The 25,401-nt window shown below is 50.1% G+C and overlaps 2 protein-coding genes across 3 annotated transcripts in view; one reads left to right on the top strand and one right to left on the bottom strand.

Annotated features, from left to right (window-relative positions):
* The first annotated feature begins 272 nt into the window (after positions 1-272).
* Positions 273-2,584, top strand: FZD9 (frizzled class receptor 9). Its single transcript, XM_044676430.1, has one exon. It carries the CDS (start codon positions 273-275, stop codon positions 2,118-2,120), a length of 1,848 nt encoding a protein of 615 aa, XP_044532365.1. The 3' UTR covers positions 2,121-2,584.
* Positions 2,585-7,164: 4,580 nt separating this feature from the next.
* Positions 7,165-25,401, bottom strand: part of BAZ1B (bromodomain adjacent to zinc finger domain 1B) — a 71,107-nt gene continuing 52,870 nt past the window's right edge. For both annotated transcript variants that reach the window (XM_044673109.1, XM_044673108.1), the window contains 12 exons: positions 25,194-25,332; positions 23,482-23,615; positions 22,195-22,300; positions 21,680-21,778; positions 20,681-20,858; positions 18,379-18,561; positions 13,721-13,868; positions 11,778-11,925; positions 10,981-11,096; positions 9,160-9,302; positions 8,185-8,288; positions 7,165-8,028 (listed from right to left, as the gene is read on the bottom strand). In XM_044673109.1, coding sequence (XP_044529044.1) covers positions 7,668-8,028; positions 8,185-8,288; positions 9,160-9,302; positions 10,981-11,096; positions 11,778-11,925; positions 13,721-13,868; positions 18,379-18,561; positions 20,681-20,858; positions 21,680-21,778; positions 22,195-22,300; positions 23,482-23,615; positions 25,194-25,332 — 1,859 coding nt within the window. In that variant the 3' untranslated portion in view covers positions 7,165-7,667. The remainder of the gene's footprint in view (positions 8,029-8,184; positions 8,289-9,159; positions 9,303-10,980; positions 11,097-11,777; positions 11,926-13,720; positions 13,869-18,378; positions 18,562-20,680; positions 20,859-21,679; positions 21,779-22,194; positions 22,301-23,481; positions 23,616-25,193; positions 25,333-25,401) is intronic.

The following is a 25,401-nucleotide window of genomic DNA, read 5'->3' as shown; positions in this document are numbered from 1 at the left end:
CCGGCTCCGGCGCGGGCAGACGCAGACCCAGACCCGGACCCGGACCCGGAGCCAGACGCAGAGCCGGGTCGGGCCGAGTCCAGCCCAGCCCAGCCCAGCCCAGCCTAGCCCGATCGGGCCGGGCCGGGCCGGGCCGAGCCGGGTGGCTGAGGCGGGCGGCAGAGCCATGGGCGGCCCCGTGAGCGGCGCCCGGGGGGCGTAGTGAGCTGCCCGCGCCCCGCGCGTCCTCCTCCTCGTCCTCGTCCTCCTCCTACTCCGGGGCGCCCCCCGGCATGGCCCTCGGGCCGGCGCGGGCCGCACTGCTGTGGCCGCTGCTGGTGGCCGGTGCGGCTGCGGCGGCGGCGGCCGTGGCGGCGCTGGAGCTGGGGCCGGACGAGGTGGAGCGCGAGCGCGAGCGGGGCCGGGGCTGGGCGCGCTGCCAGGCCGTGGCCATCCCCATGTGCCGCGGCATCGGCTACAACCTGACCCGCATGCCCAACCTGCTGGGCCACGAAACGCAGGCCGAGGCGGCGGCCAAGCTGCACGAGTTCGCACCGCTCGTGGAGTACGGCTGCCACGCGCACCTGCGCTTCTTCCTCTGCTCGCTCTACGCGCCCATGTGCACGGACCAGGTGTCGGCGCCCATCCCCGCCTGCCGGCCCATGTGCGAGCAGGCCCGCCGCCGCTGTGCGCCCGTCATGGAGCAGTTCAGCTTCCCCTGGCCCGACGCCCTGGACTGCGACCGCCTGCCCACGCCCAACGACCCCCACTCGCTCTGCATGGAGGCCCCTGAGAATGCCACGGCGGGGCCCCTGCCTGCCGCCCCTGCGGCTGCCGGCCATGGCAGCGGCGGGGGCGGTGGGCACCAGGGGCTGGGCATGCTGCCCGTGGCACCCCGACCCCCCCGGCCGGCGCAGGGCCCTGGGCCCGGGGGCGCCCCCCCAGCTTGCGAGAACCCTGACAAGTTCCAGTATGTGGAGAAGAGCCGTGCATGTGCGCCTCGCTGTGCGCCGGGGGTCGAGGTGTTCTGGTCCCGGCGCGACAAGGACTTTGCCCTGGTGTGGATGGCCGTGTGGTCTGCGCTCTGCTTCTTCTCCACCGCCTTCACGGTGCTCACCTTCCTGCTGGACCCGCACCGCTTCCAGTACCCTGAGCGGCCCATCATCTTCCTGTCCATGTGCTACAACGTCTACTCGCTGGCCTTCCTGATCCGGGCGGTGGCCGGGGCGCAGAGCGTGGCCTGCGACCAGGAGGCCGGGGCCCTCTACGTGATCCAGGAGGGCCTCGAGAACACGGGCTGCACGCTTGTCTTCCTCCTGCTCTACTACTTCGGCATGGCCAGCTCGCTCTGGTGGGTCGTGCTCACCCTCACCTGGTTCCTGGCAGCTGGGAAGAAGTGGGGCCACGAGGCCATCGAGGCCCACGGAGGCTACTTCCACATGGCAGCCTGGGGCCTGCCCGCCCTCAAGACCATCGTGGTCCTCACCCTGCGCAAGGTGGCCGGGGACGAGCTGACGGGCCTCTGCTATGTGGGCAGCATGGATGCCAGCGCCCTGACGGGCTTCGTGCTGGTGCCCCTCTCCTGCTACCTGGTGCTGGGGACCAGCTTCCTGCTCACGGGCTTCGTGGCCCTCTTCCACATCCGCAAGATCATGAAGACGGGGGGCACCAACACGGAGAAGCTGGAGAAGCTGATGGTGAAGATCGGAGTCTTCTCCATCCTCTACACAGTGCCCGCCACCTGCGTCATCGTCTGCTACGTCTACGAGAGGCTGAACATGGACTACTGGCGCCTCCGGGCCACGGAGCAGCCCTGCACTGCCCCTGCGGGCCCCGGGGGGCGGAGAGACTGCTCGCTGAGTGGGGGCTCCGTCCCCACCGTGGCTGTCTTCATGCTAAAGATCTTCATGTCCCTTGTGGTGGGCATCACCAGTGGCGTCTGGGTCTGGAGTTCCAAGACTTTCCAGACTTGGCAGAGCCTGTGCCACCGCAAACTGGCGGGGGGTGGCCGAGCTCGGGGCAAGGGTTGTGGGGGTCCCTCGGGCTGCGGCAGGGGCGCCCACTGCCACTACAAGGCCCCCGCTGTGGTCCTGCACATGACTAAGGCAGACCCCTATCTGGAGAACCCCACGCACCTCTAGGGCTCGGGGGGAGGGGGCTTTAGAGCTCCCCGGGCTGGGAAGGGAGGCCATGATCCGGGCCTCTCCCCTCCCCATACACACTCTTTCAAGGCTTCCTCAGCCCCCACCCCCTCCAGCAGGGACACACACACACTGCCTGCCTTCTGGGACAGCTGAAGTAGCCGCCCAGCTGTCAAGGTCGGTGGAGCTGGAGGGCCTGGAAAGAGGGAGTGGGGGTGGTGAGGAGCCTGGAGAAGAGACTCCCCACCACTTCCCGGGCCCCAGTGGGCCCTGCACCCCATGGGAGCAAAATAGAGGGGGCCCATGGACCCGGCTGAGCCCCCAGACCATTGGCTCCAGAAGAGCATTGTGGATTGAGGGGAGGGGAAGGGAGGCCGAAGGCCGTGATCCAGGCAGTTTATTTAATGATGTAATTTATTGTGAAGTTCCTTTGGAAGCATCGACTGGAATAAACCCCCCTCACCCCCGCCCTGTGTGGCACCACTTGCTTGCCTGAGTCTGCCCTGGGAGAAGGGGAGAAAAGATAGCCTGGGGGAGGGGGGCTGGAGATGATGCATTATTGCTTCTAGGACAGCTGGGTTTCTCATGGGCATTCGGCCTTCCACTCGGGACCGGGCAAGCTAAGGGCCAGACCAATGAATGGGCAGTGACCATCCAGCCCACAGCCTGAGATGTGACACTGGGCGCTGAATCCCAAGGAGGAGGGGGCCAGAGAGGGGTCTGTCGGGGGAATGTAGGCCCCAGGAGGACTGGCACTGCAGCCCCTTATGCTCATCATCATTCCAGTTGACAGCAGAGGGATGAAGCCCTTTGCCGACCTCTCTCAGGTATGGAGCTTCGAGAGGGGAGAGGGGATGGGGAGATGCAAGTCTGACGAGGCTCTGACTCCCCCCAAGGCTGAAGGATTCCCAGATCTCTGATCTCCCTGGATGGGGAGACAGACCTGTGCAGGTCACACCGGTGCCCTCTTAACCACTCGCTTCCCCACGCCATAGGACTGTAAACAGGCAGTAGAACATTGCAGTCCCTCCACCTCGGCCCTGGCTTCTCTCACGTCTACACCTGCTAGGAGGTGAGAGCGGGCGCAGTCTGTGGCCATATGGGGCTAGATGGAAGTTGCCTTCCTGAAGGAGTTATGGGGAGATGGCCATTGGGAGGAACAAGGAGTCACCAGAGCCTGGCCCCAGTGCCATCGGGGCTTGCCTCCGAGGTCTACCACATTGAGTTATGGCTTCGGTGAGTGCCCCTTGGGACTCTCTGAGGGACTCAGACAAGGTCACTGATGTCCTTCCAACTCTGGACATTCTGAATTCCAGGAACCTAGAAGGCACGAGGAGGGAGATGGGGGAGACTGACAGTGGGGTGTGTGGGGGTATCTAGAGTGGTGGCCTCCAACCCCTGCCTCATTCATGGAAGCCACTGCCCAATTGTGATTCAGATCCCAGGGAAGGAGGACCAGCAAAGACTGGGCAGCGTCTAACCCTGGAGAATGCCCAGGAGAGATGGCAAGAGGGCCCCAGCTTTAACTCCATTTCTCTGAGGCTCTTGTCTCTGTGTGAGGCTCCCAAGGCAGGAATTCTCCCTGCTCTGCCCTGGGCTAGAGACCATGTGCCCTAAGAGGCCACAGCCTTCCTGAGGCAGAGGCCGGAGGCTTTGTTCCTTCCCTGGGCTCCAGCACCCCAACTGAGGAAGGAGACGGAGAATGCCCCAGTTCTTAGGGAGATCTTCTATTTCCTTGCCCCCTCCCCCTATCCTATTCATACACACCACTGGAAATGGCTTGGCTAGGGGTGGAGAGGAAGGAAATGGATCTCTAGCTGAAACCCAAGGCCAGGAAGGAAGGGCTAGATGGTGGGGAGAGTCAGGATGACCTTAGGGAGCCCAGGCTAGTGGGGAAAAGATTTTCCCACCGGTGGGGAGGGGGCCCCTACCTCCGGTGTTGAGTTCAGGTGTGCGGGTCACCTGGTCAAAATGGAGGCCCTTCCCCCTCCCCAGACACTGGCCCTCTCCTTCCCTCTCCAGCCTTTTTGCTGCCTTGACCCCTACGGTCAATATTTGCTCCAGGGAAACAACGTGAGAGTTCACGGGTTGGCAATGATGCTTTTTTGATAAAAGGGTGAAGCGTGAGGCGGGGAGTTACGGTCAGCGAAAACGCTCAAATGCAGCTTTCCTGAGGGTTGCTCTCCTGCCAGACAGGCCAAAGCTTCGGGTCAACAGTTCAGAACTTCAGGTCCTGGAGAAACAGGACCCAAGAGAGGGCTCTGCCGGCACCCTCCGGGGTCTGAGGGGAGAGGAGGGCGCAGCGAGGGGAATCTCTGCCCCGGAGCCTTAGGAACTGGAGGCGAGATGCCTTGCAGGTCTCCTTCCCAGGATCTCCCAGCGGCCCAGTTTGTGCCCGCTGAGCCAAGGTGCCCAAAGGACCTGGTCAAGTGCCTAAATCAACCTCGGGAAGGGGGTTGGGGGTGTCCTTTTATTTATGAATACTCTGACCTTCCGTGTTTAAACTGGTTCGAAGGCAGAAGAGCCATAAAGGCCAGGCAATGGGAGTTGACTTGCCCAGGGTCACACGTCTAGGGCCAGATTTGCACCCAGGACCTCCCATTTCTAGGCCTGGCTCTCAATCCATTGGGCCACCCAGCTGCCCTCTGAAAAGGGGGCATCTTTGAGCCCATCGAGGAAAGATCACTATTTCCAGGCTGCAGGAAGGGAATTTCCAATCCCCAACCTGGTTCTGGAAATAGGCAGGAAAGCCTATTGGTAATGGAGTCAAAGGACAAGGGGACTCAAAGCCCACCAGTGAGAGCGAGTAATCCTGGGCCAATCAATCTCCTTCATAAAATGAATCTCGGATAAGGTCCGGGCTCTGCTCCTAGCCATGCTCACAATCTAGGGTGGCTAATTAGCTGTGGGGGAGGGAAGAACGGAAGGAGGAACCCAAGCTGGAGAGGGCTCGCTCCAGGGCCCCATCCAAAGGAATCCCCACCCCTCCTCCTTCCCAAGAGATGGGCAGGAACCCCTGCAGCCCCCCTTGAGCGATCAGCCAACACTTGTGAGGCGGCAGTGAGAGGGAAACTGGCCCAGGGAGGGATCCCACATCTGGGAGCCATTCGTGCACAGCCTTATGTTAGCCCAGAAAGCACATCCTCTCAGGGGGAAGGTCTGAAGATCCTTAGGGTCCCCGGGAGGCCCCCAGCACTCTCTGAACACCCCCACGGAGCCGGCGAAAGCCCAAGGCTAGAACTTGTACAGGAAGTCATTTGCTCCCGGCCTCGGCTTCGAGTCTCTCCGCCACCCGTGCCAAGGAAGGTGGAGGAAAGCACTTGGGTAAACTTCCTAGGCCTACTCCAGTGAGTGCCCAAGATTGGGTTCGATGGTCTCCTAAGGCCTCCCTACCTTGCACAGGGCCCAGGCTTCGCCCAAGTGGCAGGAGGCGGCAGGGGTGACCCCCCTCTCTGGAGAGCTGCCAGACTGCCGATGCAGTTAGCGCCTCCTCCCAAGGCCGCTTGGCTTGTTCTCCAGCCTCCAAAGGATGAGTCTGTGGCCTCAGGGACCCCTCCTGCCCATTCTTTGGTAGAGAAACCATTCCTAGGGCTTGTTTTTCATTCAAAAAGAAAAATGAGAACTTCTGGATGTTCCAGTTAATGGCATCATTTAACGAGACATCCGAGGCGCGGCCAGGAAGGGAAGAGATGCGAGGGCGGCCGGGCCGGCCAGCACTGACACAAAGAGCCAGAGTCTCCGAAAGTTTTTAAACAAACACAAGTACATAATGTTTATTGTTTGAAATTCCGATTTATTACAAGCCTGGTCTTTGGCAGGACCTTTCCCTCCTTAATGACAATTAAAACGAAAAAGGAAACATACAATTCAGACGTCACTGAAGCAACATCGGATGATCAATAGTTAACAAGGAAAGTCGGGCCTCCGGGCTGGAGGTCAGGGCTGGGGAGGTCCTCACTAACTCCAGGTCTAGACAAGAGAAAGCCATGAAAAACCAATCCACACCAGCCCCCTGGAGCAAGTCCCCCAAGTCCTTTTTCTCTGCCACCGAGATAAGATATATATAGGGACACACACCTTGCAGTTTAGTATTAAAGATTTTATTCTCAAATCCTAGGAGTTACATCACTTTTGTGGGTTTATTTAAATAGGTACATTAGAGCCATTTGGCTCACATCTTCCAAATTCAAACTTGATAGAAAAAAGTGAACCCTGTTCTGTATTTTTATCAAAGTTGGCCATAAAAGGGAGATCAGGACTACAAAGTTTTGCCTAAATACAACTAGGGCTAAGGACTCACCGAAGAAAGGGTTTGGGCTCTGGTTCTCCCTCTCCATTTGGGGCCACAGAATCCTCGCAGACGCTCCAAGTCGGAGTCTAGGGCCTCCACAACGGGTGGGGACGTTGCTGCCAGACAGCCAAGACTACAGACCCCCCCCCCAACCTAGAGCAGAGACCCTCCCCTCCCAAACCCTTCGGGCTCTCAGTGAGCTGAGGAGGGGGGACAAGGATTAAGCAAACACAGCCTTCATATAAATTGTCCTGTACATGTGCCAAAGCAAGACGACAGAATTATTTTACAAGGTGTCCTTTATACAATATCACTGCTGAAACAAGCAACTTTTAATAACTAGAAAAATCAATTTAAAAAAAGTTACACGTTCAAATTCTTCCCGCTTTGTTCTGCTCCCCAAACCTTGTCTGGCTGAGAGATGGGCTGGGTGCCAGTGTCCCTCCTCTGGCCGATTCAGCCAAGGGAAGGGCTGGCTGCATGATTAAAAGCCAGCTAAGGGAGCAGGAACCTCCAGTCTTTGTAATAGTGAAGTGCCTCAATTGGAGGAGGGGGAGGAAGGGGAGGGAGGAGGGAGGGAGGGAACGTCCCCTCGGGCCCACCAAGATCACCTCAAAGCCAAATCGTCTCATGATGCTGGTGAAAACTGAACTGACCTCTGAATGGGGGGATGTACCCACTTTTACTAGGGACAAGAGAAGGGGGGCAAGGGGGGCATCAAAAAAAAATCAAGACCATATATAAATATATATATGTATGTATATATATATATATTTTAAAATCAACAGCCCATTGGCCTGGTTACTCTTGGTCCTGTGTAGCAAAGCAACCCCTCCGCCGTGGTGAGAGCAGGGGCTCGGCCCTGCAGGGGGCCCTTCTCTGGTAGCCCCCCGGGGGCTGGAAAGGAAAGAGTTCTCAGCAAGGAGGGCAGAATTCCCAGGGAAAACCTTGGCATTTCACTGACTTCCTAACAATCTCAGGATGGCGGCGAGGGGCCGCCCCCATCCCTTTCCATCCCTCGGAGATCACTCTGGGCACAGAAGCCAAGCTAGTACCAACATTGCCTAAGAACATTTATTATACTGGAGGCAGCGGCAGCGGCAGGGAGGTCCAGAAAGCAAGCCTAGCCTCTGGGGAGGCCCCGCTCCCCGCTTCTGAACCGTCCCCCAGAGGCCTGCTCAATCCTTTCCCCGCCGCCTCCGTCCCCCACCACCGGCACCGCCACCACCGCCCTGGCCGCCGTCCCTGGCCGCCTCTTATTTCTTCCTCTTCCGGCCCCTGGAATGTGCCGGCGCCTCGGGGTCACTGTCCGCCACGTCCCCCTCCAGGGGCTGCTCGGGGAGCTTCTTGCGCTTTCTGCGGACGTACGGGTGGCCGGGCAGGTGCTTGTGCACCAGGGCCACGAGGCACTGTTCCGTCTTCGCCAGGCAGGTCAGCACGTGGCTGCCGCGGCAGTTGTAATGCTCGGCATTGGCGAACACCTGCTTCATGTCGGACAGGAACTCCTGCACGGAGCGGTAAGTGCCACAAGAGCATTTGTTCTTCATGGTCTGGAAGTCCATGGGGTGGCTGATGACCTCGAAGTAGTCTTCCGCCTCCTCCGTCGTCACAGGCTCCCTGGGGGGAAAGGAAGGGCCGAAGGCCAGAGGAAGAGGTTATGGAGGCTGCCCGGGCGGCCTTCCTCCCCCCCCCCCCCCCGGGGTCCTTTGGTGGCTCAAGGAGGCCCAGGGACGCTCGTGGGCTCCCAGGCTCGGGGCAGGGGGCCGTGCTGACCTGAAAGGCCAGCTGAAGCGGAATTTGATGAGCTTGCTGAGGATCTCTTCGCACTTCTGCAGCTCCAGGTTCTGCCTCCGAGAGCCCCTTTTGGTCTGCAGCACCTGCTCCCAAGCAGAGAGAAAGCGCCGCTAGTGGTCCCTCCCCAGCCCCGAATGCCTCCCTCCAGTGAGGAAGGGAGAAGGAAGAGCCCCGAGAAAACACGGACCGTCGTCTTCCTTTACGAAGACAGCAAAGCAGACTCGGCGCAGAGCCCGGGGTCAGCCCCAAGCCCGGCCCTTATTTTCTCCAGGAAGCTGAAAGGCAGCATCCTCAGGGCTTGAACCAAAGGAGAGCAAACCAAGCCCAAATGTCCGCGGCCTCCCCAGCAGGAGCGCGGCTCTGGGGGGGCTCCGGGTGTCATTTAAAGCCATGACCAGGAAGAGCTGACGGCCCAGGATGCTGCTGTTGTGGCCAGAAATAAAGGGGGAACCAGAGCTGTTCAGCTCCAGACCTGCAGACACGCCACGAGTCACCCCTCTGAGGCTGGCCGTGGCTGCCCTTTCATCCCAGGCCCGGCACAGGCTCTCTGCCAGACCCGAAGAGCCCTCTGAAGCCCTGACGAGGGGAAGGGACTGTGAGAGAGAGAAGAGGCTCCCCTGCAGGGCCTCCTCCCAACGAGCCTAAGGGCAGCAGCGACAGTCCAAAGGCCGGGGAGGACCCTCCAAGGCCAGGCAAAGTTCTGGCATTGCTGGCATTCTCGCCCCCGTGAGCCTGGCCCCTTGGAGCCCCCTGGAGACAGGGAGGCTATTTAAAACAAGCGGCAGGCTGCCCGCTCACCACGGCAGGCGCTGCCGCGCATAGCCGGGTCCTTGGAGGGCCTGATGCTTGTCTGTCTGCCCAGGCCCAGCTGGCTAAGGCCCCCCACGCTCCCCCCAACTCAGCGGGGTGGGAGAGGGCCGTCCCCACCTGTCGCCCGAGACCTTGCATCCGTACCAGCTCATCCACTTCTGCCTCGTCCACAGGCAGGCTCCTCTGCCGGGTTCTTCTGGAAGGATGTAACTTCTTGCCTGGACGTCGGCCGGGCCTCGTCGAGGAAATGCCACCGTGCTTGCCCCGGAGGGTCTTTCGGGGCCGCACTGCAAAGAAGACGGCTGTCTTTAGCTCAGAGGGGACGGCCTGGGACAAGCTGAGAATCCTGATCCTGAGGGCTCCCAACAGAATCAGGGTCTCCAGCGCCCAGGGGGGTGTTCCAGCTTCCTGCTCTCTAGGAGGGGGAGCTTCAGGTACAAAACATGCTGAAGAGAAGGACTGAGGGGAAGGTGATGCCTTCCAGAAGGTGCCCCAAACGCCAACAATTCAAGCAGCCCTCAGGCAGGTGCCGCCCCCCAGAATTCCACAGAATTCTCTCAGGAGGAATAACGGTCACGGAGGTGCCTGAGAGGGGAGCCAGGCTCCCTTCAGGGCTGATCATGCCGTAGACCTACTTTCCCAGTCCCGGGGCTCGCCGTTGTTCCCTTCCTGCTGGCCCATCCCCTTCCACAAAGACACAAGCTCCCACGGGCAGTGACTGCTCAGCTGCCACGACAGGGCTGTCCTTAAGGCCAACCCTGTCCAGGAGGGCCTCAGGAACAAGCTCTGGCCTCCTCCATTAAAGTCATTTTTGCACAAAGATTTTTCCAGGCTCACATCCTAGATCCTCACAGCAGCTGAAATTCTGGACGGGGGTGGGGAGCCGAGGCAGAGACTGGCCTGACCACATTTCATATTGTATTTTTAGACCACAGCCGCCCTTCTTTTACTATTGTCAGAGCACTTAGTTTAGGGCTTGGCTAGTCAAAGAGGTCAAGAATCCCAGTCCCAAGCAGAGGCCATAAAGGCAGAGGGGAGCAAAACAAGGCGGAGTAGCCGAGGGGATTCCTTCAGCTGGTCCAACAGCTCAGTCCTAAAGTGACTTATGGATCCATCCAAAACGGCCACAGGCTTCTTTGTGAATTCAAAGCCCAAAGCAGGAGACCCCAAGATGATGTGGGAATCATTAACTGACTGTTTCTATAGAAGGCCACGGCAGATGGGTGGTTTCATAGACTAGGAATTGGTCCCCTGATTTTAACAGCATCCGAACTTTCTGACTTCAGACCCTGGTACAGGGCTTAGCTCATTTGGGATGGTAGCAGAAGTAAAGATTATGCCAATGTGATAGAACTTTGACAGAAAGAGCCAAAGCAAGCAGAATCCCTCCTGTAACATGAGAGAAGCCCTTCAAAATTCACTCTCCACACCAAGAGCTATTAAGATTTGTCATTCTCTTGGCAAAGGGAAAACATTACTGGGGCGGGTGGTTTGGTTCCAGAGCCGAGACATGAAGCACTGGCCTTTTACAAATACGGAGTTATATATATGAGGGTAAACTCCCAACCTCCACCTTCCTCTAGGCAGGTTCTCCCAGAGCCTTGTGGGCTAAGGGACAGTAGGTTAACATCACCTGGACAAGCCAACATAGGAAGAGTACTGTCTGAGGGGCTCTGGTGAAACCTTCCTTTGTTCTTGCCAGCCTTGGAGCATAACTCAGGCCTTCTAAGACACCACCAGGCACCAATTAAAGCCTCCTAGTCCTAAGGGCCTACCTCTGGTGACATGGCAGCCATGAGACACAGGAAGAACTACAAGACAGAAGCACCAATAAAACCAGAGGAATGAGTGAGGAATTCCCCAGCTCCTCTGGAGAGGAAGCCACATACATGGATGGCAATTTTTATCTATGGGAAACTCTTAAGTTTACATAGGTTCAGGCAGGCCACTTGAAAACTAACTTACAGCGAACACCAGCCACTTCGTAGTCTTCCTCCTCCTCTTCCTCCTCCTCTTCCTCCTCCTCCTCTGAATCTTCCTCTTCTCCATTGTCCTCATCATCTGAATCTTCGGTGTAATTCCTATTTGGGGAAGCATAGAGGGAAACTGACTTGAATCCTAAGTTACCAAAGGAGGACACAGGTCATGGCAGCATCTGGCCACATTTTATTCATATTTGTCCAAACAGTCACAAGAGAGAATTGAATTGGACCCAGGAAAGCAAGGCATGACACAGAGCAGAGCCAATTGAGAAACAAAATGTCTTTTGTCAACCCATACCCCCATCCCTAGCCAGTTCGACACTGTCCTCCCTCTCCTCAGTAAACCGACAGGTGTTAGTTCACATGATGGCTCCATTCCAAGAGGTAAGACAGCTTGCAGGTGACCAAAACATCAAAGCAAGTACAATTCTCCCTACGACAGCTGGCTAAAGGCCTAATCATTGGGGAACAGGACGGCTCTTCCCTTTTATTCCCCAACTATAACTGAGATGGAGCAGGACAGAACTTTAATGGGGCAGGTAGGACAAGGATCACACAGATCAGCCCTCTTAATGCCAAAGCAGAAGACTACCTTCCACATGGCACAAATCCTCAGAAGAACCCCACATGGAGTTAAAGTAACAGCATCTAACCAAAGAGGAGTGAGAATTGCCCAAATGGAAAGGTGCTGGCTCAATGGTCTATTTGCCAGGCCAATAAACTAAAAAAGAAACTCTCCCAAGTTTATACTGGGCACTGAAGTCAGTCAGGCTCACTCACCTGCCCCGACAGCTTCGTCGGGAAGTAGCGGGCTGGCAGGCTGGGCACTGCCACTCCCCATCTGGAATCTCATACAGTGCCGGCCTCAGACAAAACAGGTGAAAGGCTTTATTGCACTCATCACACAGGATCAGTTTGTCATCTTCACCTACAGAATCCCAAAACAAAAACCAAAGCAGCAGAGGAGTCATGTTGTCTGGTAGCATAGCCACAGACATTTAGTCTGCCCTACAGCTCATCTTCACTCTGTGATATGGCAAATTCCTCCCAAAATTATTTTATAACTTATACATTCATGGTATTTAGGACTAAAATATCCTTAAACCCCCCTTCACATGAGACTCAACTGAAGTCAATTAATCTATTTTTAGATTAAGCTCAAGTACTTGCTAAGTTTTTTATCTACACAAATCCATGCCATAGAACAAAACCTGCAAAAGAGAAAGATGAAAGAACCAGATACTAATCTTCCCATTTTGTAAATGGGGTAAGGAGAGGCGGGCCCCAAAACTACCCAATGAACTGGCCTGAAGCTCTTGATGGAGACTCATCTGCAGAGCAAGGCATGCCACTCTTTACTTTTTTTTTCCTTTGAGTTTTTGGTTTTTTTTTTTTAAAACCCTTATCTTCCATCACTGAATGAATACTGTGTATCAGTTCCAAGGCAGAAGAGTGGTTAAGGGCCAGGCAATGGGTGTTAAGTGATTTGCCCAAGATCACCCAGCTAGGAAGTGTCTAAGGCCACATTTGAACCCAGGATCTCCTGACTCTAGGCCGGGCCCTCTACCCACTACCTGCCACCTGAGTTTTTTTGTTTTGTTTTTTTAATTGTATGTGTGATATGTGTCTTCTTTTACATCACGAGGAATGTGGAAACAGGTGTTGCACGACAGCACTGGCAATGACCTATATCAGATTATTTACTGCCCTGGGGAGGAGGGAGAGAATCCTAATTACAAAAATGTCAGGAAATATTTGTCCAAAATTGTTTCTATGTTAAAAAAAAAAAAAAAAAAGGTGGTCTAAACTAACTCCAAGGGTCACTCAAGGATAAGGTGACAGTTGGTCACCTTTTGACCTGCCCTTGGGAAGGTACAACTGGATCTAGAAGAGCAAGAATGATTGGCAAATCTGAAAAGGGCTACCTATAACAATCAACCTTTTCCCCTGAATTTATCCCCTCAAATTCTGAAGCTCCATTCCTTCTGCTTGCCTCTCTGCATGATGCTCATATGTCATACTGTTCCCAGGTCTACCTATCCCACTCTATGGTGGGCATCTCCCAAAGTGTCTTTCCAAATACTTGGGGGTGGGAGCTTGAATAAGACCAATGTGTACAAGATTAGATAAATGATAGGAACCACCCCCCCAAAAAATCACACAGACTCCCCTGTAGGAATACCCTTTCTTGGTATATGCTGGAAATTCTTTAATTCATGTGACTATTGGTTTTCCCTTCCAAATATAAGCGGTTTCTCAAATAAGTGAAACAATGGTGATATAATACCTCAATCATATGGCCTTCTCATTCGAAATGGAAAGAGTTCTAGATTTCAAACCACAGGAACCTGGGCTTTACCCTCTAAGTTGGCTCTCAGACCCAGAGTGAGAGACAGAGTTCTAAGAAAAAATCCTTGTCATAAAGCATGAAGAATGACCCCCCCACACTCTAAGAACTGTTTTATTTCTGAGGTGATCTAAACTCAACTAAGCTTGTTTTTAAGTTAGTGTAAAGATTTTAGACTTTAAAAAGTGGCTTCCCACTACAAAAAAGCTTTAAGAGTGGAGGATCATTTGTCTTTACGCCTTCAGTTTTCTTAATGTTGTTAAGCTCAGCAAGATACTGAGGACAGAAATCCTGAAGATGACACAGACAGGTTTGGTAATGAAAAGATGCTCAACCCCTACACTCCCTCCTCTGCATGGCCAGGCTGCTGCCATACCTTTCTTCCGACAAACTTTACACCTGGCATTCTCTGCAGACATGTCCCATTTGATGCAGGCGTCAAGCATCCCAAGCAGCACGTGCATTCGAGAGAAGGTCTGGGCTTCTCGGATAGCTATCTTCCATTTCTCCAAAGCTGAAGCAACCTATAGAAAAAGCAAAGAAGCCTAAGGACTTGAGGAACAGAATTGGACTTGGAAACTTTGCTCATGTTGTAGGTTCATGACAAATCTCTCTGGGCAAAAAGCAGGTGAAACATAAGGAAATTCCTAAAGCCACACTCATCTTTCCTAGTATGCTTTAATAAAACAAACACCAATAAAAACTTCCATGCGTACAGAAAGAAGGCAGAACACCAGGAGTTGCTGTCTTAAGAATGAAAATAGCCAGAGGGGGGAGGGAAGGAAGTAAATTTCCAGGGGAGCACAGGATCTTTTATCCATTTTCATTTCTCCTCTTTACTCAATCCCACCTCAAGGCTGAGGATCCTAACTTCTGCTGACATTCCATGGCCCATACCACACAGCCAATTCCTTTGTATGGAAGAAACTTCCTGTGGGCAGGTCCTGCTTCACTTTTACACCCCAGAGCCGAGTCAGCACAGCCTGACACATAGTAGGCACTTTTAATAAACACACAATATCCCCTAGACATTGTGAAGTGAGGGGGTTCTCCTTAGATACCAGACTATTTCTAGCAGAACCCAGAATGGATGCCTATTCACAAACTGTCTTGAACAGCTGGGGCGGGGGAGAACCAAGGTGAGGCCTCAGATCAATGAGGCAAGATCTGCATGAACTGATTCAGAGCAAAAAAAGGGGAACCAGGAGAATTCCCAGAGGCTCATGGAAAAGTAGAAGACTGACCCTGGACAAAGGCAGCTCTATTTTAAGTGGTACTGCCCTCCCCACTCAGGCAGATATACTAGAAGCCAATTATCCTGCAGGGCTGCAGACCTTAAAATAGAGCTGTCAATAGCCGGGGCGGCCAGGGAGCTCTAACTCTGGATGCTGAGGGCTGCGGGGCGTGCGCACACGTACCTATTTAAGGAGACCAAGCAGTACCTACAAAGAGGGCCATGCCACGAAGCCCACCTTTTGGAGGGTTCTGAAGTGGCTGCTGAGCCCATTGTGTTCCAGAGATACAAGTGATAATCAGAAGCCTCCCAGGTTCCGGGTAGCATCCCCCATGTGCCTGCTCTGTAGCCAGGCCTATGTCCCCATAACCCTACAGGGCAAGGAGGGGGGCAATGAAGGCCATTCCCACAGGGCTGCTCCCCACAGGGCAAACCCAAAGCTGTCCCAGGAAAAAACCTGAGCCTGTTTCCCTGAGACTCAAGCTGGAAGTGTCTAGAGGTGGCTGGCAGTGCCCTCTAGTGGACATGAGCAGGCAACACACACTCTCTTCTGTCTACCTGGCAACAAAGGAGTTTGTGCTTAGACTCATCCACTGTGACTTCTCTCTATGGAAAAGGAGACAGTGCAGGAGGGCAGCGGCGGCCCTGGACGTGTCTCCTCTGAACTGTGACTCTACAGGGATGAGGCTGGCCCTCATTACAACCTGCAGAATGCTCAGGCTGGGTGGGAATGAGGAGGCCCCTTTCTTTTGCTTTAGGGGTACCTGGGTGGAAACGAATAATTTGTACAGAATCGCACATGGCAAGAGAGTTATTAGGGCTGGAATTCAGCTCCGGGGAACAGATTTCCAGGGTTGGAGACTCTTCTCATGGTCCTCACTGTCCTAAATCAGAGGTTTTTGCCAAACTCCCTGCTACACGGCTTGAACCAGATTTAAAATGTAATTGGGAGGGTCAGCTAGAGAGCACAGTGGATAAGAGGGCTAGGCTGGAGTCGAGAAGACCTGGATTCCAATCTGGTCTCAGATACTTCCTAGCTGTGTGACCCCAGGCAAATCACTTAACCCTAATTGCCTAACCCTTGCTGCTCTTCTATTTTAGAATTGATACGAAGACAGAAGGTAAAAGTTTAAAAAAAATAATTGGGAGGTGCTGAACAAAATAAAAACCCAACCTAGATGATGTTAGTTTGAGGTTTTCCAAGTCAATATGCAGACAGGGCTTGACCGCACTGTCCTAGATCATCTAAGTGGATCAGACAATGATATAAATCTAGGCCCTGCTGCTCTATCTAATCGGCATGAGAAATAATCACACTGTAAAAGGAAATCTTGGTGTCCTCTTCACTACAATGCACCAGCTAGTCATCCCTTTTAACAGGAAGGGAATCTTCGCTGACATACTCATCTCAAACTTGTATAAAGTCTAAAAATGGCTGACTCTCACGAACCCAGCCTGCCATTACTGGAAAGCTCAATACAAGAAGCTCATGTACAGCTCAAGTGATTCCAGGTGTGAAGTCAAATGAGTGTCTTTCAAAAGCAGGTAAACAAGAGAGAGCATATATAACCACGCTTGCAGCTAAGGCCTAGTGTTCTGCAAGCACACAGCCACGTCACCAGTTCATGTTGTGTTCTTCCTCCAAGAGGATGTGGAGAAGGAAAGGAGTGAAGCTGTCAGCTTGAGGAAGATGGAAGGTGTGCCCCAAGGGACAAAAAGGGAGTCACACCAAACCCAGGAAGATGTTGGACCACAGTATTCCCCCTACACCCAAGGCAAGGAAGAGCAAGGGGCCCTGGCCGCTTAGAAAACACTCAGAGGAGTTTCGAAAATGTGGTTTTTGCGATCAGCCATCAGGGAGAAAAAAGCTATGAGCCCGAGTTCTCTGGTGGTAAGCAACAATTTCAATACTTAGAAGCACTTGGTGACATTGTTTTTAGTTTTCCAAGAAACCATCCCACTCATCTTGCTAGTATATTGTGTATCTTAACCCTGATGGGGAAGCTGGAGAAAAGAAAAAATACCTTCATTTTCTTCTGTGGCTGAATGTTGGCAGAGTCCTAATAAGCAGAGAATTCCCTATTGAAAGACTTGCCATTACATATAGGAAAAAAAGAGCCCTGCTTCAGGAGAGTGCTCAGAGAGAACCAGGAAGAGTAAGAGTTCTGGCCTTCACACTTGCCAGGCAGGAGTTGAGCTCCTTTCTGTAATTAAACTAAACTGAGAACAAAATTCTGGGACCTTGGCAAAGGCAGGAGCCACCTGTGAGGAGTTTTTAAGGTTTTCCTGAAAAAGTAGCCAACACATCCACTCAAGACTGGGGGAAATACTTCCCACTTGATGAGGGGGAAATGGCCAGGTATTGGAACAAAACTCCTACAGCAGTTACTAAAGCTATCACATTCAGAAAAGTGCTTTGTCAGGCTGAAAACAACCCCTGCAACCGAAGCAGGTAGTATGTCATAATTTCCATTATACAGCTCAGAAAACTAAGACTCAGATGGTGCAAATGAGATGAAAATCCGAGTCTGTTGACCAGTCCTTCCCATGATACTTTGCTGCCTCTCCAGTATTTAAAAGAAGCCAACTCTGCAAAAAGCAAAAGAGGCGGAATGAAGTTTACTATAGTTATACATGGATTTATGGTGTCACCTCAAAGTGACAGGCCAGGAATACCCACACCACTCATACCCCACAAGTGCTGTGCAAATTGGTAATGCTCAATAAACGTTCAAGTATTAAACTATGAAAACACAAACTACTAAATGTAATTTGAAAATGAAAACATAAAACTACTAAATGTAATTCTACCCATGCCCTCCCCTGCCTTGAAAATGGGTGTATTTGCATTTTGTCAGAGTAGCCCCATAGACAACTTTTTGATATCTTCTAAGTCTTCTGAGCTTCCCTCTTCTACAGGGTCAGCCCAAATCTCTAAGCTGTTGTTCCCTATTTCAACCTGCCTTCTGGGACGCTCTTACTTGGATTTCCCATCTCTTCCTCTAAACACCAGATAGCGCTCTCTCTCTCTCTCTCTCTCTCTCTCTCTCATCTGAGAGGCCCATGACTTCCAGTTTCCCAGCTCTTGAGCTTGGTCCCTTCCTTCTTTTTCCACCCTCTTTGCTATCATAAAAGTGATGTGTCTCTAAAACCCACTCCAAGCATCACCACTCACCCTCCTCATCTGGACTGTTGCTGAAAAAGCAGGAGGAAGAATGATGGGCCCTGCATATGAATCAAGACTCAAGTTACACTGAGCCACCTCCGTATCCCCAACCTCCCCCCCCTCCCCCCCGTCCTGTGCCTTCCTAGTGACAGTAAATGGGAACCGGAAATCATCTGGGGTGGGGAGCAAGAGAGTCTGTCACGCATGTTTAGCATAGATTACATTTACAATGCATTAACTCTATGCCTCCTTGGACACAAATGGCGTTTTAAAGGTACCTGATAACCAAATATGACCATGCAGCTTTTATTTTGTAGAAAGGTAGGTGTGCATGGTCCCATCTAAAGATCTTCCACACAAAACTCATTCCTGCCCATCTCCTGACAACACCTTCATTTGGGTGGCTAGTACTAGAGTGGGGAGAAGTGGAGACACTGAGGGAATGTTGGTGGCAGCGCAGCCCAGCCAAGGCAAAGGACAAGAAAGAACAAGATGAGGAAAACTGCAGAGCACGTGAGGAGACACTCAGAGGCAGCCCTAGACTAGAGCACAATGGCAGAATGAAAAGCCTACAAACTTCAACCACAGAAAACAAACAAACCAACTGCTTCTGTCCAGAACCAAGGGCTGATACCTTTGCTTCTTCTGCCATTTTCTTTTCTTCATCTATTTCCTCGGCCTTTGCTACTGCATCTTCTTGGTGTTTCCTTCTCTTTTGTTTTGGAGCCATGAAACCTTGAAGAAATTTCTTGATGACACTGGCCTGGAGGGAAATCACACACTCTCCAAAATCCTTTAGATTCTCCAGAGAGAAGACCTATAGAGAATAATAGAAAGTCAAGACAAATCATGAGAAAGCAGGTTCATTATTGTGAGTTGAAGCCAAAACATTCTATACACTCTAACAGAAGCCCAGTTTTCCAGAAAAGCTGTGATCTTCTGCTGGAAACACAAGGGGCAGTCTGACTATTCCTGATGCCATGTTCAATTTTTTCACAGATAACACCCAACCCATATAAAGTCTAGAGCAGTGGTTCCCAAACTTTTTTGGCCTACCACCCCCTTTCCAGAAAAAATATGGCTTAGCACCCCTTGTCACATACTATCACCGCCCACTTACAGTTATTCACCACCACCCCCCCAAATGCACCTGTGGCTATCACTGCTCCCCTTGGATCACTGCAGCACCCACCAGGGGGCAGTGGCGCCCATTTTGGGAAATCACTGGTCTAGAGGGATTCAGAAAAAGCCAAATCTTAAGCATGGCTTGCTAATGGTACATAATACTTCTAAGACAAAGGTTTCCTACAAACAAGAAACTCAATAAAGCTATTTAGGGGGGTTCTCCATCAACTGGAGAATGGCTGAATAAATTGTGATATTTGATGGTGATGGAATAGTATTACACTGAAGGGAATGATGACCTGGAGGAATTCCACATGAACTGGAACAACTTCCAGGAATTGATGTACAGTGAAAAGAGAAGAACCAGGAGAACGTTGTATACTAAGACAGATACACTGTGGTACAATCAACCATAATGGACTTCTCTACTAGCAGCAATGCAATGATCCAAAACATTTCTGAGGGACTTATGAGAAAGAATGCTATTCTCATCCAGAGAAAAAACTGTGGAAGTAGAAACACAGAAGAAAAACATATATCCATCACGTAGTTTGATAGGGATGTGATTAGGGTTTTATGTTAAAAGATCACTCTACTACAAAAGTAAATAACGTGGAGGGGGCAGCTAGGTAGCTCAGTGGATTGAGAGCCAGGCCTAGAGATGGGAGGTCCTGGGTTCAAATCTGGCCTCAGACACTTCCCTAGCTGTGTGACCCTGGGCAAGTCACTTAACCCCCACTGCCTAGCCCTTACCACTCTTCTGCCTTGGAACCAATACACAATACTGATTCCAAGATGGAAGGGAAGGGTTTAAAAAACAAAAATGAATAAGGTGGAAATAGGTTTTGAACAATGATACATGTATAACCCAGTGGAACTGCTTGTCAGTTATGGGAGGGGGGAGGGAAAGCGGAGGATCATAAATCATATAACCATGGAAAATTATTCTAAATTAAAAAAAAAAGTTATTTAGTGGTTATCCAAGTATCATTACGAAGCTCAGCTGACTCCCACAACAAAATACTAAATCATCAATCAGCTATAGCCTATTCCAGCCAGTTATAGACATGGAACAAACCCCATTGCTTCCTTCAGCAGCTCCTGGGGAAGACTGCTCTGAGGATAGCACAGTTAAGTTCTATTGTGGTCAGCTGAAGAACACTGAAGCCAATAGTTCACAAACTCAAGTTTCCAAGTAATGAAGTTCCAGGATTCCACTGAGTTTGGAATCCAAGACCAACCTCAACTATCACTGCTGGCCTCAAGAACAATCTCTTCACTTTCATCTCAGAGACTGAATGAAAACAATAGTTAATTCATTCCCAGTATGAAAATTATGCTCATCCCAACTCAACCTCCTAGTCAGTGGGCTATAGGAAAAGAACAGACAATATGCAGGATATCCCAAAGCAATGATTAAATAGCGAGTTCAATAGTGTGATGACAGCAAGCAGAAAAGGCGGAAGAAATACTTAGAAGAATGCTGGAACATAAAACTTCAAACCATGTACAGTTATAAATTGGTAAGAAATTAGGACAGAGCAAAGCTTTCTGAGCAGAGCCAGAGAGACACACTTGTCAAGCCTGTTAACAAATTCAGGTACATTCAGCATATACACAAAGGGCTAGTCTCACATTGGTTTTTTCTTGTGCCTGCATACATGGATCATAAGGACCCTCACTGTCACCTTTAAAGAAGGGGGGGGGGGGGAAGGGGGAGAAGGGAACGACAAGGAAAAAGATATCCCACACCCAATTTTCCTAAGTTGTATCTTTCTTCCAAGAGGAAATGAATTCCTGAATATTCTCACCCTGGCTTCAAATTCAGATGTCTCCTCGACATAGCCAAGGCCCCCCTTTTGCAATCGAGTAGCCACCTCAATGAGGTCACTGCGCAGGAAGTTGAGGAGCTCCTGATTTCCATCACAGGATTTCAGGCCCAGGTTCTGTTTCCGCGCCAGATGAATAGAATGGGTGATGTCCTGATATCTGGAAAAGGCATGGCAAAACCGAAGAGAATGAGAATACACTTATACTAGGCTAGTATTCAGATCAGAACTAGTAAAGATACAGCCTTTCAATTAGACATATATTCCTGGCAAACACCTCAAAAAGGAGAGGGATGTCTGGAATCCTTTGAGATAATGGCCTTTACTGGCTCTCTTTCCTCATTCTTGCTATGCCAGGACATATCTGTATATTAGAGAAGGCAGAAATTCTTTCCAGTCAGCAAAGCCATGTATTTAATCAGCTGGCTGATAAGAGTACAGATTGCCCCTGTCCAAGGCCTTGAAATGGAGCACAAGATAAGGCAGCAGCTCCATTGTACCTTTGATCAAATCTTAGTTTAGCAATGGAAATAAAAACAGGAGGCAAAAAGTTACATACTACACACACATACATGTTTTAGGATGGAAAGTCTCTATTAGCAAAGAAGTCTTACGTTTCTATAACAAGAAGAAACCTGGGCTCTAGAGAAAAAACTTTTTGTGGTTAGGTGAAAATGGGCCCTAACAGAAGATGAGGGATAGCCATGCTCTTTGGAGGACAGACCAGAATTTCTCCCAGCAAAGACGAGGTCTGAACGGAGGCTCTGTCAGGCCACCTTGGTATACACGATAGTGCTCTGAACTCAGGTCCAAGTCTAGCATTGATCTGATAACCAAAGAGCAGTTCTGAACACATGGTTTCACAAACATTGTGACAAAGACATTTTAGGATAAGCTCTACAAGAGAAATGTCAGAGAACAAAATGAAATGCTAGCAAGATTTCCTAGTGTAGTGTTTGTGTGAGAGGCCAAAGGCTTTACCTCTTCTGCAGTCTCTCCTTCAGTTGGCTTTCCCTTATTCCCTGAGGATGAAGGCAGTTCAGCAGTTCATCCAGTTCTTTTTGGCTGTCACATAAAAACCTGTGGGACAAAAAAGCCCTGAGTCCTGGAAGAGAAGAGGTATCTGAGAGGGACAAGAACCACCAACCCAGGCCCAGTCAGAGCTGCAGTGCATTAAATCCAAAGCGGGCACTGGATAAGCCAAAAGTTCCATTCCAGCTGACCCCACCTGAGGCTTACTGATTCTCTAGGGACAATGAGCTAATTCTGCCCATCTCCAGGCCTATTACTCTTGGGCTTCTTAGCAAACTCACTGCTGTTTTAGCAACATTTCACTGACCTCCCCCCACCCCCAGCTAATCCATAATATTTGATAAGCACCCATTTATTCCCATGCTGCCTCCTTAAGAATGACTCAGACATCACTGCCATCAATGCCTTCAAATGTGTTAGGAAAGAAAACAAGGAGCAGCGCCCAATGCGGCTCATCACATTACCACAAGTTCTGTCCTTGTTTGGGCACAGTGCTCTCCACAGAGCCTTCTGCCACACAGCTGGGGTGGGGGGTCATGCCCGCATTTTTTCCGAGGCTTGTTTTTTTACCTAAGAAAAATGTATGCATGTTAGATCAAGTAATGGTAACTCTCTTCAAGTTGCTCATTTCTGTAATGCAGATAGCCATGTCATGCCAGGATTTCTTCCCCAACCAGAAACATGCTCCACTACTGAAGAATGTTTCTATGCCCAGGCCAGGGACAGCATAGCAAGATGGAAAGAATGCTGAATCTTTAAGAAAGAAAAGAAAATCACAGTGGGTCAGGCTCAACTTGGCTCCTTCCTAGCTGGGTGACGTAGAGCAAGGCTCTGATGAATGTGAAGGAATTTCCCCATCTGCACAACAGAGACCACAATTCTTATACCACCTCCCTCTCTATGGAAAGTGCTTTGCCCATGGAGAAGCCCTCCACGTGAGTGAGAGGCTCCTGATGGCCAAGCACTATACAGTTGCCCTACATCAGTAGAGAGATTATGGACACTTCTATCTGGACCAGTGTGGAGCTGGAAAAGGCTCTGTTGGTGTGGCTAAGAGCAAGAGGAGGAGCATATAAATGTCCTTGAATCAGAAGAGCTGAAGCTTTAAAAGCAAAACAAGGCAAAGAAAATGTCTGCTAATTCAGAACTCTGAGGATGAGAACTTTTCAGCTTCTTATCTAGGGGGCTAAAGTGAGAGAGACGATAGGAAAATACAGGTGGAAACATGCTGGGGTGCAGAAAAACGAGTACCAATCCAAACTTCTCCTTTTTCATTGTTCTAACATTCAGATTACCAAGAAAGAAAAACCTCTCACTAACATTTCTGGTGGAGCACAAAGCTTTAAACACTCTCCAGAGCCAATGTTAATCTTCTGGAAAATTCCAAGCAAGAAGTGGCTCATTTTTCCTTTCCATACAGAACTTGAGGGTGATCAAGCTCTTCCTCATCTTCAAACATCCTATCCTGGCCCCAAGTCCCTAAAACTACTGATTCTACATTCACATTCATAATGATCCAAAGGCAAGGTGTTGGAGAACCACTTGTCATTAATATAAATGGCATAACAAAAGGATCAGTTGCCCAAAGCCTTCCAATATATCAGAGAATATGCATAGGGAGCTAGATTTAGACAAAGGAGGGAAAGAAGGAGATTTGATATCTCTAAGAATAACAAGAACAACAAGGAGGGGACCTCATTCTTACTTAAGCTCACCTGGGGTAAAGCACAGAAATTGAGACACACACTTACTTCGGGGGGTGCAGTCCTCATCAGAACAGTCTGTTCGTTCTTTTCGAGGTGGGGTGAATCGATAGTCTATGCTATCATGTACCCAGCCCTTCTCAATGAATAATCCAGGAACTTCATCTGAAAAGAGCCAGTACCTGAAAATCAAATATACCCCCCATATGGTAAAAAATAGGAAATATTCATTTGACAATGTGAAAAGGCTTAGACAAAACTCCAAAGAACAGTCATTCATTCCTAGCTGGTAAAGTACTTTTTCTCCATTCTCAGATCTTCAGAGAAATGCTCTCTAAGAGGACGACAAAAAGAAGCGAACAGTAGCTTGTTGAAGTCCCTTTATTTTAATAAATAATTTCCACATAAGTTTTCCAAAGTTATATGATTCATGCTATCTCCCTCCTGTCTTCCCTCCTCACTCCCAGAGTTGACAAACAATTCAATCTGGGCTATACATGTATCAGAATGAAAACATATTTCCTTATTTGTGTACTTTGTAAGTGGAATAATCTTATAAAACCAAAACTCCAAATCATATACCCAAATAAGTGATAAATCATGTATTCATTGCATTTATACTTTAAAAGTTCTTTCTCTAGGGGTGGGTAGCATTCTTATTTTCATAAGTCCCTCAGAGGGGGCCAGCTGGGTGGCTCAGTGGATTGAGATCCAGGCCTAGAGACAGGTCCTAGGTTCAAACCTGGCCTCAAACACTTCCTAGCTGGGTGACCCTGGGCAAGTCAATTAACCTCCTTGCCTAACCCTTACTGCTCTTCTGCCTTGAAACCAATAAATAGTATTGATTCTAAGAAGGAAGATAACAGTTAAAAAAAAAAAAGTCCCTTAGAATTGTTGTGGGTTATTATATGGCTGAGAGTAGTTAAGTTTCATTCCACAATATTGCAGTTACTGTGTATAATGTTCTCCTGGTTCTGCTTATTTCATTATGCATCAACATTCACTTAAGTCTTCCCAGCTCTTTCTGAAATCATCCTGTTCATCATTCCTCATAGCACAACAGTATTCCATCAACATCACATACCATAATTTGTTTAGCCATTCCCCAACTGAGGAACATCCCCTTTAGTTTCCAATTCTTTGCCACCACAAAAAGTGCAGCTATAAACATTTTTGTACAAATAGGTCTTTTCCCAGTTTTTTTTATCTCTTTGGAATACAGATCTAATAGTGGTATTACTGGATCAAAGGGTATGCACATTTCTATAGCCTTTTGGGCATAGTTCCAAATTGCTCTCCAAAATGGTTGGATAAATTCACAACTCCACCAGCAATACATTAGTGTCCTGATTTTGCCACATTCTTTCAATTTTTTTATTTTCCTATTATTGTCATATTGGCCAATCTGATAGGTGTGAAATTGGACCTCAAAAGTTGTTTTAATTTGAATATCTCTCATCAAGCATTTGTGTACTATCTAAATGACAGAAAATGCATTCTGGGGATCTATGTTTATAAGACTCATTTCTGATTAGGGAAGAGTCTCAGCTCCATCTCTGCTTGGCCTCTCTTGAACAATCAAGATTTATTTTTTTTAAAAACCCTTATCTTTCATCCTACAATTGATACTGCATACCAAACCAATCCGCTGAGCCACCTAGCTTCTCCTCAGCAGATCTATTTTTAAAAAGAAACAAAATCTAGTTCAACATTCCTAAGAAAACAAGAGTAACTAACATCAGACTGCCATGTAAGCCTACCTGTTGTGGTTCCGGTCTGTGCCAATAGGTGTCCTACGCATAACCAGTTTGGCCTTGGCAATTCCCTCCTGGAAAGTCTTCTCAGCAGCCGCCTTATGCTTCCGGATTCTCTCCTCTTCAGCTTCTCGCTCTAATTTTACTATTAAGAAGTAAAAAAGAGATTAGTCTAGCCTTCTTCAGATATATTTTGTTTGGAAATTAATCCTAG

The sequence above is a fragment of the Gracilinanus agilis genome, chromosome 4 (assembly GCF_016433145.1).
Source record: "Gracilinanus agilis isolate LMUSP501 chromosome 4, AgileGrace, whole genome shotgun sequence".
In the NCBI taxonomy this organism is placed as follows: domain Eukaryota; kingdom Metazoa; phylum Chordata; class Mammalia; order Didelphimorphia; family Didelphidae; genus Gracilinanus; species Gracilinanus agilis.
Note: the sequence above shows the minus strand (reverse complement) of the source record. Positions and strands in the feature narration are given on the sequence as shown.

Bases quoted from the DNA above. Each gene is read 5' to 3' on its own strand.
- FZD9 (XM_044676430.1), top strand. From the start codon at position 273: ATGGCCCTCGGGCCGGCGCGGGCCGCACTGCTGTGGCCGCTGCTGGTG.